Below are 17,586 nucleotides of genomic sequence, written 5' to 3'. Positions count from 1 at the left end.
TTTGATCCAAGGTGGGAAGAGTGCACCCAATTCCAGTGGTGCCCCGCAAGACGAATGCCTCGCAAGACGGAAAACTCGCTAGACGAAAGAGTTTTCCGTTTTGGAGGTGCTTCGCAAAACGAATCTCCTATGGGCTTGCTTCGCAAGACAACAATGTCTTGCGAGTTCCTGCTGGTTTTTTCCCCCCTCCCCCCTTTTTCCTAAGCCGCTAAGCCGCTTATCAGCTGATCCGATCAGCAGATAAGCCGCTAAAAGCCGCTAATAGCGCTAATAGCGCTAATCCGCTAATCCTTCAATGGGCTTGCTTCGCAAGACGAAAGAAACCGCTAGACGAAGAGAATCACAGAACGGATTCTTTTCATCTTGCGAGGCACCACTGTATTCTCTCCGCAGTCTTCAGAACCCTGGACAGTGTCGTTTTTCCCTGGCCGTGCAGCTCCCAAACCACACACAGAGACCGTAAGTTAATACACTCTCCGCAGTACAATGGTAAAATGCCATCAACAGGTCCTTTGGGAGATTGTTTTTCCGGAGGATTCTCAGAAAATAGAACCTCGGCGGTTCGAATCCCCGCGACGGGGTGAGCTCCCATTGCTCGGTCCCTGCTCCTGCCAACCTAGCAGTTCGAAAGCACATCAAAGTGCAAGTAGATAAATAGGTACCACTCCAGCGGGAAAATAAACGGCGTTTCCATGCACTGCTCTGGGAATTGTAGCTCTGTGACAGGAATAAGAGGGTGTCTTCTAACTCCTCTCAGCATCCTTAACAAACTACAGGTCCCAGAATTCCTTGGGGGAAACCATGACTGCTTAAAGTGGTATCATAGAACTTTAAACCGATAGCATGAATGCGGCCTGTGTAACGTGATCCTGAAAATGGTCGGATCCAGCTAAGGCTCGCCATCCTTTTCAAGGATCCTGGCAACACCCAGAAACTAACCACTAGCCCACCTGCCGATGGGATTCTGAACACATACGTTTAAAGCAGCATCGTTCCACTTAGTAAACAGTCATGGCTTTCCCCCAAAAGAATTCTGGGAGCTGTAGTTTCTTTAGGCTGGGTGTTGAGGGTTGTTCAGAGACCCCTTTTCCCGGCACAGAGCTACAATTCTCAGAATGGTTTAATAATCAGTCCTTCTGCCCTGGTGAATATTTGACATCTTCTCCCCTTATGGCCTTGATCTATAGGCTACCACTAAAACTCTCAGCATCCTTCACAAACTACATCTCCCAGGATTCTTTGAGGGAAGCAACGACTGTTTAAATAGTTATCACACTGCTTTAAATGTGTAGTGCCGAAGGGGGTGCAGAACTGTATTTCGTTTGCCTCAGGGGGGGTCTCCGCTAGGTGAAAGACACCAACCTATTGTTGTCGAAGATCTCAAAGCCATAGATGTCCAGGACTCCAATCACCGTATTCTTGCCGTGGATTCGGACATCGTAGTTCTTGACCTCAATGACCGTGTTGATGCGAGCCACAATCCAGCAGAATAGACGCTCATAGAAGGCCTGTAGGTGAAAACAGGGTGATGGCCGTGTCATCTTTCGGTTGAACAGAGTTTTCAGATTTCAGCGGCTTTAAATGCCTCAGGAGACCACCGTGAGACCACCGTGAGCCTCCTTTGCAAGAGGTCTGGAGGGTGGAAACACAAGAACAGGCTTTTTTGCATTGGTTTCTTACTTCTGGAACGCCAGTCACTGCCTCTCAGCTGAACCTACCGTATTTTTCGCTCTATAGGACGCACTTTTCCCCCTCCAAAAATTAAGGGGAAATGTATGTGCGTCCTATGGGGCGAATGCAGGCTCCTTGGCTTCAGCGATAGCAACGCGAAGCCTCCGAAGTGCATAGGGAGCACTCCCTCTGCCCTCTGGAGGCTTCGCGTTGCTTTTGCTGAAGCCCGGAGAGTGAGAGGGGTTGGTGCGCACCGACCCTTCTCACTCTCCAGGCTTCAGGGATAGCCGCCTGAAGCCTTTGGAGCGCAGAAGGAGTGCTCCCTATGCACTTCGGAGGCTTCGCGTGGCTATCGCTGAAGCCGGGAGAGCCAGACTCTCCTGGCTTCAGCAGAGAGGGAGAGCTGCGCAGCGCCCCTTCAGCCAAGCGGGAGGAGAAATGGAAGGGGCTCCGTTTCTCCTGCCGCTTCGCTGAAGGGGCGCTGAGCACAGAGGGGGATAATATATTTTTTTCCCTGTTCTCCCCCTCCTATGGTCCGGTGCGTCCTATAGAGCGAAAAATACGGTACATCCCCGGGGTTGTTGTGGGGCTTAAATGGGGAGGGAGAGAATCACTTTAAGCTCCTTGGAGGAAAAGGCGGAACATAAACACAACGAGTAAATGGATTAAATAAATAAATAAGGAGTGAGAGGGTACATCAGGTATCCTGGTTATGGGTCGCCATACGTCCAGCAAAAATGGTGTCCAGGGTGAGAACTTCGAATAATTGTTGACACGTTTGGGATTTTGAAGTTGACTGCCTAAAAAGAAACCTCAACAACTTTGAGTTTCCTTTAAAAACCAAAACAAAAACCCTCAACGGTTTTGAGGTTCATTTCACACAAAAAAGTTCAGCAACCGAATTTTACTTCTACAAATATGGCGACTCTACTGGTCCCAAGCTGTGTAGGGCTTTCTACACCTTGAACTTAGCTACCGTATTCTTCGCTCCATAAAACGCAGCTGACCATAAGACGCACATAGTTTTTAGAGGAGGAAAGGGGGAAAGCCTCCTTTTTTGAGGCTCAGCTTAAAGTTGTTGAGCTTACTTTGCAAAGGGAAAAAATCCTGTTTTTATGGGGTTCAATTCACAGTTCTGCAGCTTCTTTAGGAAAGGGAGCCGTTTCTACAGTTTCCAGACAGATAATCTAATCAGCCAGTCACATGTCGCTGGGGAAATAAATAGCCTCTGTCTGCAGAACATTCAACAGTGGAGGCCTGGGCAAGGGAGCCAGCGACCGACCACACATTCGCTCCATAAGACGCACAGACATTTCCCCTTACTATTTAGGAGGAAAAAAGTATGTCTTATGCAGCGAAAAATATGATAATTGACAGCCAAGTGGCCTTGGCTTCCTAGCATTGCAAAGGTCTCTCTTTTCACAGATGAGTACCGTATTTTTCGCCCTATAGGACGCACTTTTCCCCCTCCAAAAATGAAGGTGAAATCTGGGTGCGTCCTATGGGGCGAATGCAGGCTTTTGCTGAAGCTTGGAGAGCGAGAGGAGTCGGTGCGCACCGACCCCTCTTGCTCAACAGGAAGACATCCGCAGCCTAGGCAGCCCTGCGGGAGGTCCCGCAGGGCTCCCCACGCTGTGGATAGCAGCCTGCCGCCCAGCGCGAGGGGCGCCCTGAAGCAGAGCGCCCCCCGCGCCCGGCAGACATCAGCCAGCCCCACAAGCTCAGGGGACAGCAGGGAGGCGCAGCGCCGCCATCCCGCTGTTCCTCGACCTGGTTCGGTTTCCCCAACCTGCTTTTGGGGGGGAAATAAAGGAATTTCCCCCCCTTTATTTCCCCCCCAAAAAACTAGGTGCGTCCTATGGGACAGAGCGTCCTATGGGACGAAAAATACTGTATGAATCTGTCCTTCCACCTCGAGAAGATAGGAGGCCCAAACGCCTTGTGCGAACGAGAAGGGGTCCGCACCTCCTACCTTCTATGGGATGTGATACATAGATAGCAGTAAATTACAACATTCCTGGGACACGGGTGGCGCTGTGGTCTAAACCACAGAGCCTAGGACTTGCTGATCAGAAGGTCGGCGGTTCGAATCCCCGCGACGGGGTGAGCTCCCATTGCTCGGTCCCTGCTCCTGCCCACCTAGCAGTTCGAAAGCACGAAAAGTGCAAGTAGATAAATAGGTACCGCTCCAGCGGAAAGGTAAACGGTGTTTCCGTGCGCTGCTCTGGTTCGCCAGAAGCGGCTTAGTCATGCTGGCCACATGACCCGGAAGCTGTACGCCGGCTCCCACAGCCTATAGAGCGAGATGAGCGCACAACCCCAGAGTCGTCCGCGACTGGACCTAACGGTCAGGGGTACCTTTACAACATTCCTAGAGTGGACATGAAAGGGGATGTTTGCTCCACTCGGTAGAAAACTTCCTGTTTCCTCCTGAACTGGGGCAAACTTCCTCTGCATGTGACTAGAGGTGGGCGTAACCTTACCTGCCCAGGTATCAAAAGGGGCAAGGCAGAAACCACTCTCTCTCTTCTCCATCTTGCTTTCGCCGTGTGAGTAGCAGTGACTGCCTGTCTGTAGTCCCTGGGACTAACTCTCATATGGGGTAGTTCCATGTGTATATACCGTATTTGTGCATCTATACGCCCCTGTAGAGGTAACGCTGCGCTTTGCGAAGGCAAACCTCGCATCATACGTGCAACAGTATGTCAAGGAGCGATATAACTGCTTTTCCTGACCTTTTCCCTTCTTGGCTAGAATACAGGGTTTCCCCCTAACCTTTTGTCCTTTCACATTTTGTTTGCCAGACATATCGCTCGGCTGGAGCATGACCGGGGACGCAGACTTAATCAAGTATCGGGGAAAACATTTGAGGGAAGCACCTTCTGACACTTGTATTTGCTAACGCTGGAAATGTGCGTAGATGGAAATCCATTAAGTTCAGGGTGGTTTCACTACTGTTTCCAATTATTGACTTCTGCTAATAAAAGGAGCCTCTGTAGAGCTAGCCAGCAGCTTGCTTGGAGCATACTTGCCAGCGTGCTTCTGGACAGCTCATCTGCATTACCAACTCCTGTCTCATGCCATCACTTCTCGCCCCCTATTTGGGGGACTCTGATTTAAGAAAATGGGGGAAGATCTATCCGTGCATAAGATGCCCCCAAATTTTGGACATTATTTTTTAGGGGGGAAACCTATACACGGAAAAACACGTTACTTTGTAACCGAAGTCTGCCTTCAGGGATCCATCTGTGAACTGAATGTGTGAGTAAACTTCTTTTATAATACTTTGCACAAGATTGTATCTTGTCTATTCCTTTTAAGGGGGAGAAAAGGGGATTACCAGGAATCCTATATTAAACAAGCTTGCACTGTGTGTTTAAAAGGGGAATGCACTGTGCTAAGTAAAGGGACCTGCTAACGCAAGTTTGGAAGGCTATGATTAAACAATATATTCTCTCTCCTGCCTCCCTGAACATTCCCACACCTTGCCATAGCTACTACCTTGGCGCAAGCATCCCTCGCGTAGTTGGCCTCATTGGCGCTGTGGCCCTTTTGGATGACTTCCCCGCCCCCGGTGGCCACTGTCCGATAGAGGAGCGTGTTGAGGAGACTTTCTGGTTCGGTGGAGGTCAGCTCAGCCAGGTAGGACACCAGTTCGGCGTTCTCAACCCCCACGTCGTCCCCCGTGGCGACAAAGCACACGTTGCCCTGGGAAATCCAGCGAGAGAACAGCAATCAAACAGACAGAAGCACATATCGCTGAATCGTCCCGATTTAAGCAGGACATCCCGGAATTACAGAAGACATCCCGGCTTCTGATTGGATCATGGAACATTCCAGGTTTATATATATATACATATACTTTTCAGAGATATACATTTCACTGATTTTACAATCATCTTGACATTTTAAAACTTGACGTCCTTCTCCCTCTTTCTGCAGTTCCTTAAGTTTATTTTTAATATCTTCTGCATATCCAGATTCACTTAACTTACTCATTTACAGTCAAACCTCGGTTTTCAATCATCTCCGTCGCCGAACGTTTCAGTTCCCAAACGTCGAAACCCTGGAAGTACGTGTTCCGGTTTTCGAACGTTTTTCGGAAGCCGAACATCCGATGTGGCAGACAATCAGCTTCCGATTGGCTCTTCCGATTGCAAGAGCCAATCAGAAGCCGTGCCTCGGAAATCAAACATTTCGGAAGTCGAACGCCCTTCCAGAACAGATTACATTCAACTTCCGAGGTACCACTGTATTTATCTTCTTTAAATATACAGTCATACCTCGGGTTAAAGTTGCTTCAGGTTGAGCATTTTCGGGTTGCGCTCCGCAGCAACCTGGAAGTAACAGAATGCATTACTTCCGGGTTTTGCCGCTGGCGCATGCACAGACGCTCAAAATGACGTCACGCACATGCGCAGAAACGGTGACCTGCGCACGCGCAGACGCAGGTTGCATTCTCTTCAGGATGTGAACGGGGCTCCGGAACGGATCCCGTTTGCATCCAGAAGTACCACTGTATACTCTTATGTAACTGCAGGTTATTGGAACATTCCAGTTTGGGGTTTGGCGCAAGTCAGCTGGTTTTGCACCAAAGCACCGGACAAAAATACGCTCTTTTTTGGTTTTGCATTCTGATGTGAGTCATCTTGCTCCCGCGACCCAAAAAACGAACGTCCCAATTTGGATCACCCAGATGTTGGAGGGTACGGAAGCAACCATGAAGCCAACAGGAGGCCTGTTCCAAAATGGCGGCCGTATTCCACATTCCTCATGTTCCACTGTGCCTAGGCGGCCACCCTCCTTCCCAGGCCTCATTCCAGTCAGGTAAATCTCTGGAAACGAAGGGCTAAAAACCAGCGCTGCTCTCCCAAATGATCTGGTCCCTTTTAACTTCATATTTCAGCTGGTTGACTAAAATCCCTTATTTTGGCTGCTGGTCCCTTATTTTCAAATCTGTAAGTTGACAGCTATGCAGAGGGCATAAAGGACAAACCCATGCGGCTGTTTCCTTTCTAACTTGAATATTTATTCCGTCTGTGTACGCCTTCCCGGCGCCAGCAAGAAATGCCCCCCTTCATTTACCAAGTGCAAAATGGCCGCCAGGATCTTGTAGACGGAGTCGATCTCTTCCGAAGTGAAACCGATCACGGTCATGGCGTCGGCAACGGCCCGGTGGCTGGATTTCTCGCTGCCTGAGGACTAGGGTTGCAAGGGGATGCCGGGGAGAACCGGAAAGGAATGAATGAGGAGAAAGAAGAGAGGGGGAAATAAAAATAATTATGCTTGAGCACTGCCAGGAAGACTTTTTACATACCGTATTTTTCGCCCCATAGGACACACTTTTCCCCCTCCAAAAATGAAGGGGAAATCTGGGTGCGTCCTATGGGGCGAATGCAGGCTTTCGCTGAAGCTTGGAGTTCCCGCAGGGCTGTCTAGACTGTGGATAGCAGCCTGCTTCCTGGAGCGCCGGGCACCCCGAAAGCAGAGCGCCCGGTGCTTCGGGAAGACATCCGCAGCCTAGGCAGCCCTGTGGGAGTTCCCACAGGGCTCCCCATGCTGCGGATAGCAGCCTGCCGCCCAGCACGAGGGACGCCCTAAAGCAGAGCGCCCCTCGCGCCGGGCAGACATCGGCCAGCCCCACAAGCTCGGGGGACAGCGGGGAGGCGCAGCGCTGCCATCCCGCTGTTCCCCGACCTGGTTTGGGGGGAGTAATAAAGGAAAACATTTTTCCCTTTATTTCCCCCCCAAAAAAACTAGGTGCGTCCTATGGGACGAAAAATACGGTATATATAAAAACATGAACGGATGGGATTTCGGATAAATGTGCAATTTATTGTCCTTGCTTTGAACGTTGTTGTGTAATTATCTCACTTGTGCAGACAGGTATTCTGAAGATGGCATTTTATAGGGTAGGATAATGGGCAATGGGGTGAATTTGTGGCACCAAAGGGGCGGCAGCCCGAGAAAGCTTTGGGGAACCACAGAGCTAGATGAACTCTTTCAGATTTGCCTTTTAAAATTCCATTTATTCAGGGCTTTTTTCTTTAAAATAAAATGTTTAGGGGTACTCTCATTATCCTACTCCTTCTGAAATAATTCCCCTCAGTGAGGCCAAACTTGGATTCACAAAATGTTTAGGGGTGTGCGTACCCCTGCGTACCCCCCAGGGAAAAAAGCACTGCATTTTATTCCTCCAAGACAAGCTGGGAATGCAAAGCTTTCAGTGGGAAATGAAAAATCAGTGCCCCCCAGTGGTGGTTTGGGGTCTCTGCTCTTGCAGTGACTAACCCAAATCCTGCCACCCGATTCAGCAAGAAAAACGCTATACTTGGATCCTAAAATTAAAAACATACCTTGGATCCCAGGGTAAGGGAAGGGTTTTTCGTTTTGTTTTGTTTTGTACCAAAATAACCAATTGATTTGGAATTTGGGGGATATGAAACTTGAGGTGTCATGTGCTTTTTTATTTCCTTGCTGCTGAAGAGGCTTATTATTATTATTATTATTATTATTATTATTAAAGGCAAATTCTTATGTTACTTGATGCTCCGAGATACCTGCTGATAGATCAGATGTGTTACAAGTTTATAATGTCTTTTCCTATCTTGTTTTATATGTATGTTATATAACATTCAGAAGATTTTTTTTTCCTGATTGGGAAAAGGATACAAAAATGCAAAACCCCCAGTTTTGATAACTGAAAATTGCCAATTGTTTTGCAGTACTTTATTATTATATTGGGAGTGTTGTCTTTGGGCTTTTAGTTAGCTACTGGATTGAATACATTAGACATATCTGGGTTTAAGTTGGGTTTTTACAGAGCTTGCATTTTAATTCTTTGGTTCTTTGCTGTTTCTATTAACCCATAGCATTATTTTAATAAATGTTATGATACCAACCTACTAACTCTGGAGTGTGTCAGTTTATTAACCTTTACATGTTTAATTATAATAAACAAGGAGAGACGGGGGGGGGAGAAGATGTTTGCAACTTAATTAATCTGGGAAAAGCTGGAATTGGTCGGAAGCTTTTTAAAAGGCGTTTTTTGGGGGGGAAATGAAACCCCAGGGAAACTTACATGGTTGTTGGCACCTTCTCTGGTGAACCTGTAGGCTGCCGGATCCCTGCTGAGGTGGAGGGACTCCAGCAAAGCGTCTGAGGCTCCAAGCAGCAACTGCAAGAAAGAAGAACTCTCTTGTAAACAGCCCAGCACCGCAGCTTCCGAACCCAAGTCTGAGCAGCCAGATTCTGAAAGTTGTGTCACTGGACAAAAATGCGACATGCAGACAGGCATGCATGCAAGGGAGCGATATAAAATTGTGGCCTGAAATGCTAAATCTGACTGTGCACCAGAACTCTGCATTTGCTGTGTTGTTTCTTTGCGCTGTGGGTTAAACCACAGAGCCTAGGACTTGCCGATCAGAAGGTCGGCGGTTCAAATCCCCGCGACGGGGTGAGCTCCCGTTGCTCAGTGCCAGCTCCTGCCAACCTAGCAGTTCGAAAGCACGTCAAAGTGCAAGTAGATAAATAGGTACCACTCCGGTGGGAAGGTAAACGGCGTTTCCGTGCGCTGCTCTGGTTCGCCAGAAGCGGCTTAGTCACGCTGGCCACATGACCCGGAAGCTGTACGCCGGCTCCCTCGGCCAGTAAAGCGAGATGAGCGCCGCAACCCCAGAGTCGGCCACGACTGGACCTAATGGTCAGGGGTCCCTTTACTTTCTTTAAAAGCCAGCAAGTTACTAGGCCTCATGATGGCTGAAAGAGGACAGAGCTGGAAAGCGTTGACTCTGTCTTTCGATGCCTCTGGCGCCATCTACTGTTGGCTTCCTGGCCTCCTGCCCACGAGGCCCTGCACCAGTCAGCACTTATACCAGGGGTCAGCGAACTTTTTCAGCAGGGGGTCGGTCCACTGTCCCTCAGACCTTGTGGGCGGCCAGACTATATTTTGAAAGGGAAAAAATGAGCGAATTCCTATGCCCCACAAATAACCCAGAGATGCCTTAGAATAGCTTTGGAAGTGGATATAGGCTGTAGGGTTAGAAGATAGGGTATTTTAAAACAGTATTATTTGTAAGTGATAAACTGTGAAGTTATTTTAAGTGTGATTTAAAAAAAAGTATGGTTAGAAACGTATGGACGCGGGTGGCGCTGTGGGTTAAAGCCTCAGCGCCTAGGGCTTGCTGATCGAAAGGTCGGCAGTTCGAATCCCCGCGGCGGGGTGCGCTCCCGCTGCTCGGTCCCAGCGCCTGCCAACCTAGCAGTTCGAAAGCACCCCCGGGTGCAAGTAGATAAATAGGTACCGCTTACCAGCGGGAAGGTAAACGGCGTTCCGTGTGCTGCGCTGGCTCGCCAGATGCGGCTTTGTCACGCTGGCCACGTGACCCGGAAGTGTCTCCGGACAGCGCTGGCCCCCGGCCTATAGATGTGAGATGGGCGCACAAACCCCAGAGTCTGTCAAGACTGGCCCGTTCGGGCAGGGGTACCTTTACCTTTACCTTATGGTTAGAAATTATGATGTATGGAAACTACTAAAGATGAAGTAAAATGAAAATTAGATAGGTGGGACTTGGGGAAGCCCATTTAACAATGTTTAGAAAAATAAGGATATGACAATAATTTGTTTGTATTGTTTGTCTTTTCTGTTTGTGTTTTTTATTTGTGTTATAAAATGAATAAAAAAATGGGGGGGGGATGCATTTTAAATAAAAGGACACATTCTACTAATTTAAAAACACGTTGATTCCCAGACCGTCTGCGGCCTTAGTTTGCCTACCCATGACTTATACTTTTAATATTTATACGTGGTAGTAAGGAGTGCTCGGTGCTGCCCGGGAATTTTTAGAAAACAACAACAACAAAAAAATTGATTTTCAAATGAATTGTGTAATTTGTGAATTTGAGCCTGCTACTCCAAAAATCAGGTGAAGTTACAACGCATTTTGGTACGCCATATTGATTCAAAATGGCGCCTGGAAACCAAACATTGACAAAGAGTACCAAGTTTGGCAACAGCATCTTAGGAGGTAGCCAAACCTATGACAAAAAGCAGGCGCAGTCACACCATGGTCTTGTTTCCACCTGCCGTACTGAATCAAAATGATGCCCTGCGTCCAAACATTGGCAAAGACTGCTACCCCCACCTTAGGGTATGTTTAGCGACAGTATTTCGAGCGACAGCTGAACCTATGCCAAAAACGGGCAAGGCCAGGCCAAAGTGACTTCTTGATTCAAAATGGTGGTCAAACATTGATGGAAACCACGGGCTTCACCCTTGGGAACCCTTGAGTCAAGTTTGGCAATGATATCTCAAGAGGCTTCCAAACCTTTAGGGGACAAATGGACGGAAAACCACTTTCCAAAATATATAGCTGATGGCATACGTCGCTTTGAGATCTTGAGGGATAAGGGAGCAACATCAACACACAATCTGAGTACGGAGAAGCAGATCAGGAATGGGGAGAAATCCCAGCAGGAAGGGGAAAGGGTGAGTCCTCTTCTGGAGGTTTGCTCACCTGGTAGAAGGTGTGGAAATTCCTCTCGCCTGGCTGCTGTTTGAGGATGCGAGACTGCAAGGGAAGGGAAAACTCAGAATGCATCTTTGAACTGTGGGATAACAAGCCTCATATAACCAATACAAAGGTAAAGGGACCCCTGACCATTAGGTCCAGTGGTGGCCGACTCTGGGGTTGTGGCGCTCATCTCACTTTATTGGCTGAGGGAGCCGGCGCACAGCTTCCGGGTCATGTGGCCAGCATGACTAAGCCGCTTCTGGTGAACCAGAGCAGTGCACGGAAACGCCATTTACCTTCCCGCCGGAGTGGTACCTATTTATCTACTTGCACTTTGACGTGCTTTCGAACTGCTAGGTGGGCAGGAGCAGGGACCGAGCAACGGTAACTCACCCCGTCGCGGGGATTCGAACCACCGACCTTCTGAATGGCAGGTCCTAGGCTCTGTGGTTTAACCCACAGCACCACCCGTGTCCCTTAAGCATAACCAATACGCTTAAGTTTAATTCAGGGGTCAGCAACCTAAGGCCCATGGGCCACAAGCAGCCCATGGGGGTCGTTTTACCCGCCCCCAAGCCACCCCCAAACCAAGCCGCCCATTTGGCGAGTCCCCACGCGCTGCGCTAAACCAGCACAGCCTGGGGACTCGCTTTTGCGGCGCCGGAAATTCAGTTCCTTGAATAAAGATCAGGCTTACTAGCCGCTTTGCTTCTTAATATACTCTGGTTAGCCTCTGTTATTTTCTCCTACTGATAGGAAACCCCCTTATGGACTCTACACAGGCTCTTGGATACCCCATAAGGGTGTTGCAGGATTTTATGTATAGGTTGGGGGGTGGGTTTGCCCCTCCAGCAGATATCATGCACATGCAGCCCACTACCAAAATCAGCACAATCACTTTTGTGACTTTTAAAAAATTCCTTCCAGTAGCACCTTAAAGACCAACTAAGTTAGTTCTTGGTATGAGCTTTCGTGTGCATGCACACTTCTTCAGATACACAACTGTGTATCTGAAGAAGTGTGCATGCACACGAAAGCTCATACCAAGAACTAACTTAGTTAGTCTTTAAGGTGCTACTGGAAGGAATTTTTTTATTTTGACTACGGCAGACCAACACGGCTACCTATCTGTAATTTTGTGACTTTTGTGATTTGTCCCCACAAAACACTTCATCACAGTTTATTCCTGTCTATTCAAAGGGCCTTTGCTGCACGATACCAAATGTAAGAATTCACTGATCAATGTATCTATGTACTGGCTCACTGGGAAAACTTCAGAAATTCATATAGACATGTGAGCTCAGCTACTCAGCAGCCCCTCTGCCTGAGTGATAATCCCTGGCATCCTGATACCTGAGTGCCAGACAGGTAGCCATTCCAGAAATAACAAACCCAGATGAAGACAAAAGGGTGGGATTAACTTGGCTGGGAAACAGAGAATTGTAAATATATTTGGGTGTTTGGTGGAGGGCAAGGAGAACCATGGGGCAGGGTCCCGGATGCTCAGATTCCTGCCACCAGACTGTTAAGTTGTGGGTGAACATATCAGACGACACAGTAATTCTTCAAACAGCTCTTCTTTATTCAGATGCCAGAACAGAACTGAACTGAAGGGCTCGGTCAGCCTGCTTATATAGAGCTCCAGTACCTTGTTACTGTAACAACTTTCTAAAACTATCCAATCACTGAACGTCACTTTCAATCCTTCATTTGCATACAAACTATCCAATCACTTAACGTCACTTTCGAGCCTTCATTTGCATAACTATCTACAGTATCCCCCTGCTGGCCCAGGGTGAGAACTTCAGTACATAACACAGACCTCCCCTTTCATGATGTAACTGTGATGTAGTTTGGGGGGGTTGTAACATGGGGATTAGCAGCTAATAAAAGTTTGGGGGCTCTTTTGTCCGGGGCTTCCATCTTGTTCCACCTTGTGGCAGGTGGGAGTCCTGTCGCGACCGTCTTCAATAAAGACCAAGCCCACTGGCTGCTGTTTTGCTCTGGTATTCCTGGCTGGTGTTCTTGTTTTTTTGTCCAAGGGAGCCCTCAGATTTCTCCGTTAACAAGGGAAAAGGAGTAGGTATTTTTCTTTTATAACACAATGATTCAGTTGGGCCGCCCCACCTTCACCCACACCCAGTACCTTCTCCAGGAGGTAGTTGTTGATGTGGCCTCCGGTGGGGTCCCCTTTGAAGTCAAAATTGATGTCCATGTATTTGCCAAACCGGCTGGAGTTGTCGTTGCGGTTGGTTTTGGCGTTTCCAAAAGCTTCCAGGACGCAGTTGGACTTTAGCAGGACATTCTTCACCCTGAAGGAAAGCAGAGAGGAAGGAAGACAGAGAGGGAAGAATCAGGGCAAGGGGGATGTAGCGATTGTTCGGCTCGGCTCCGAGTCGAGAGACCCAGGTTCAAATTCCACACCCATCCCTGCAAAACCTGCTGGATTTGGAGCGACTTTTCAGTGCAACACACTGCAGGCTTGTGGGACTTGGGTTCACACACACACACACCCCGAATCCTGAACATTGCTATAAAAAATTATTAGGCTACTAAACCACACCAACATCACAGGTGTATAAAATCCATCATCACAAATAATTAAAGGTACAGCTACACTTCTCTGCTATCGCAGCACAAACGAAGACATTAATCTGAGTTCATATATAACATCCAAGATCAAATTCAGTATTCAGTCCTTTTGGAAACATGGTCCCCAATCGGAATATTAATTTATACACTTGTTGTAAGAAGGCTCTAAGCACATCAACTGTTCTAAAAGGTAATTTTTTACCATGTAACATGGGGGGTGTAACATGGGGATTGTTGTTGTTGTTTAGTCATTTAGTCGTGTCCGCCTCTTCGTGACCCCCTGGACCAGAGCACGCCAGGCACTCCTGTCTTCCACTGCCTCCCGCAGTTTGGTCAAACTCATGCTGGTAGCTTCGAGAACACTGTCCCACCATCTCGTCCTCTGTCGTCCCCTTCTCCTTGTGCCCTCCATCTTTCCCAACATCAGGGTCTTTTCCAGGGAGTCTTCTCTTCTCATGAGGTGGCCAAAGTCTTGGAGCCTCAGCTTCACGATCTGTCCTTCCAGTGAGCACTCAGGGCTGTTTTCCTTCAAAATGGAGAGGTTGGATCTTCTTGCAGTCCATGGGACTCTCAAGAGTCTCCTCCAGCTCCAGAATTCAAAAGCATCCATTCTTCAGCTATCAGCCTTCTTTATTGTCCAGCTCTCACTTCCATACATCACTAAACATGGGGATTAGCAGCTAATAAACGTTTGGGTTCTCTTTTGTTGGGGGCTTCCATCTTGTTCCACCTTGTGGCAGGTGGGAGTCCTGTTGCGACAGTCTTCAATAAAAACCAAGCTGACTGGCTGCTGTTTTGCTCTGGTATTCCTGGCTGGTGTCCTTGTTTTTTTGTCAAAGGGAGCCCTCAGATTTCTCCGTTAACACAGGTACTTGGGGACAGACTGCTTCCAGGTGTGGAACCTCCACACTTTCGTTACGAGTTGTTGCTCTGGCTAGTAGCCAAAAACAACCACACACTCTAGACTACAATTTCAGGAAGAGCACCCACAAAGTCGCTTACCTTTCCACCTCTGCCCTCTGGGTGGGGTTTGTGATAGCCGCAATATACTGCATAATATACTTGCTCGCCTCTGTCTTTCCAGCACCGCTTTCCCCTATAAAGAAGAACAAGACATTTGGGAATGTAGAGAAATTTTTTTAAAAATGGAAATGATATACAATGAGTTGAAGAAAATGTTTAAAATGGCATTTGTAAAAAAAACAACAACCAGAAGCATTTTTGTTATTGATTGTAGGACAAGACCTGCCAAGGAAAATAAATAACTTATTTATGTATGCTACAGCAGCGGCAAGAGTCTTGATAACATGAGGATGGAAGAATGAGGAAACCCCGACAAAAGAACAGTGGCAAGAAAAATTGATGAGCTACGCAGAACTGGTGGAAACTGACACACAAACTACGTGACAATGACAACTGTGACTTTAAAGAAGAATGGGGACCATTCTACAAAGTACTGAAAGAAACAACAAAATGAACTGTACTCCTTGGCAGGTTTTGAATAAATGTACACAAATTTATTGAGGGTTAATATAGCAGATAGATAATACAAGGATGTATACAATTTTACAATATGCAGAGAATAACATGACTTGAGAAATCAGAGAGAGGAGCTGAGGGATGTCGGGGGGACGGTTTGTTGGGGAGGGGGAATAATGAAATTGTTATGTTGAAATTGTTAATTTTTTTTAAAAAAAAGCATAGAGAACAGACAAAGAGACAAACAACTTTCAAAATATAAAAGAAGAAGAAGTATAGAATCATAGAGTTGGAAGAGACCACAAGGGCCATCGAGTCCAACCCCCTGCCAAGCAGGAAACACCATCAGAGCACTCCTGACATATGGTTGTCAAGCCTCTGCTTAAAGACCTCCAAAGCAGGAGACTCCACCACACTCCTTGGCAGCAAATTCCAATGTCCAACAGCTCTTACTGTCAGGAAGTTCTTCCTAATGTTTAGGTGGAATCTTCTTTCTTGTAGTTTGGATCCATTGCTCCGTGTCCGCTTCTCTGGAGCAGCAGAAAACAACCTTTCTCCCTCCTCTATGTGACATCCTTTTCTATATTTGAACATGGCTATCATATCACCCCTTAACCTCCTCTTCTCCAGGCTAAACATGCCCTTAGCCGTTCCTCATAAGGCATCGTTTCCAGGCCTTTGACCATTTTGTTTGCCCTCCTCTGGACACGTTCCAGTTTGTCAGTGTCCTTCTTGAACTGTGGTGCCCAGAACTGGACACAGTACTCCAGGTGAGGTCTGACCAGAGCAGAATACAGTGGCACTATTACTTCCCTTGATCTAGATGCTATACTCCTATTGATGAGGCCCAGAATTGCATTGGCTTTTTTAGCTGCCGCGCCACACTGTTGGCTCATGTCAAGTTTGTGGTCAACCAAGACTCCTAGTTCCTTTTCACATGTACTGCTCTCAAGCCAGGTGTCACCCATCTTGTATTTGTGCCCCTCATTTTTTTTGCCCAAGTGCAATACTTTACATTTCTCCCTGTTAAAATTCATCTTGTTTGTTTTGGCCCAGTTCTCTAATCTGTCAAGGTCGTTTTGAAGTGTGATCCTGTCCTCTGGGGTGTTAGCCACCCCTCCCAGTTTGGTGTCAAGTAGAACAAGATGTTGAGAAAAGCAGTGGAGCTGGTGGATGCTTCCTCCATCAATAGGGATAAGGACAGGTCTCACTTCAGACTGCAGGGTGGTGATGTGATGGTTTTGTTATTGTTATGAGAATTGTAAGGTCACCCTAAGATATAAAATAATTGTTCATAAATGTACCAGGCAAACACATATATGGATATATAACCACACGTCGGAAAACAGTACAGGAAAACAGTCCTAAAGCCATTTTGACTCTTTCAGTGACCTCAAATATTCCTCTGCAGTTTGGATGGAAATGGGAAAAGCCTCTCCATTGTCTCTGCGCTCACAAATCCTGCCTTAAGGGCACATTTGGGTATGGATAGGGTGAGCCTGTGACCTGGACTCAGGAATTAAGTATTTATCATCACAAAAGAATGGTCAGGCTGTCCAGGTAAACCCATTAACAGGTTTCCTGCCGGACAGGATTCTGCTGTAGACCGCCTCTTCTGTGATGTATTTGGGGGTGATATTGAGATAGGTAAAGGTAAAGGGACCCCTGACTGCTAGGTCCAGTCGTGGCCGACTCTGGGTTTGCGGCGCTCATCTCGCTGTACTGGCCGAGGGAGCCGATGTACAGCTTCCACGTCATGTGGCCAGCATGACTAAGCCACTTCTGGCGAACCAGAGCAGCGCATGGAAACACCGTTTACCTTCTCACCGGAGTGGTACCTGTTTATCTACTTGCACTTTGACGTGCTTTCGAACTGCTAGGTTGGCAGGAGCAGGGACCGAGCAATGGGCGCTCACCCCGTCACGGGGATTCGAACCGCCGACCCTTCGATCGGCAAGCCCTAGGCTCAGTGGGCTTGAGCTACAGGGTGGCAATTTCAAAAATCTATATAAGGGCTTGCACACCTTTGTTCTGGGTTCCTCCTCCCTTCTGTGTGGGGGTGTGGGGGTGTGAACACCCTGTTGCAACAGTTTAATGAAAAATTAGGCTTACAAACTGCTTTGCTTCTCAATATTCTCTGGTTGGCCTCTGTTATTTTCTCCTACCGATAGGGAACCTACATAAGGACTCTATATGGGCTCTTGGGTACCCCATAAGGGAAGAGGAGCAGTTTTTTCTTATAACAGTTTGCAGTGGTGCCTTGCAAGACGAAAAGAGTCCGTTCTGTGATTCTCGTCTAGCGGTTTTTTCGTCTTGTGAAGCAAGCCCATTG

General features: G+C 47.6%; 1 protein-coding gene across 2 annotated transcripts in view; it reads right to left on the bottom strand.

Moving 5' to 3' along the window:
• Positions 1 to 17,586, bottom strand: part of MYO1G (myosin IG) — a 94,296-nt gene that overhangs the window by 69,220 nt on the left and 7,490 nt on the right. For both annotated transcript variants that reach the window (XM_082192208.1, XM_082192209.1), the window contains exons 3-9: positions 14,778 to 14,871; positions 13,330 to 13,495; positions 11,187 to 11,240; positions 8,753 to 8,848; positions 6,757 to 6,873; positions 5,173 to 5,379; positions 1,363 to 1,508 (exon numbers count right to left, since the gene is read on the bottom strand). In XM_082192208.1, the coding sequence (XP_082048334.1) occupies positions 1,363 to 1,508; positions 5,173 to 5,379; positions 6,757 to 6,873; positions 8,753 to 8,848; positions 11,187 to 11,240; positions 13,330 to 13,495; positions 14,778 to 14,871 (880 nt within the window). The remainder of the gene's footprint in view (positions 1 to 1,362; positions 1,509 to 5,172; positions 5,380 to 6,756; positions 6,874 to 8,752; positions 8,849 to 11,186; positions 11,241 to 13,329; positions 13,496 to 14,777; positions 14,872 to 17,586) is intronic.

Source organism: Podarcis vaucheri, assembly GCF_965113315.1.
Source record: "Podarcis vaucheri genome assembly, chromosome: 12".
Taxonomy (NCBI): Eukaryota; Metazoa; Chordata; class Lepidosauria; order Squamata; family Lacertidae; genus Podarcis; species Podarcis vaucheri.
Note: the sequence above shows the minus strand (reverse complement) of the source record. Positions and strands in the feature narration are given on the sequence as shown.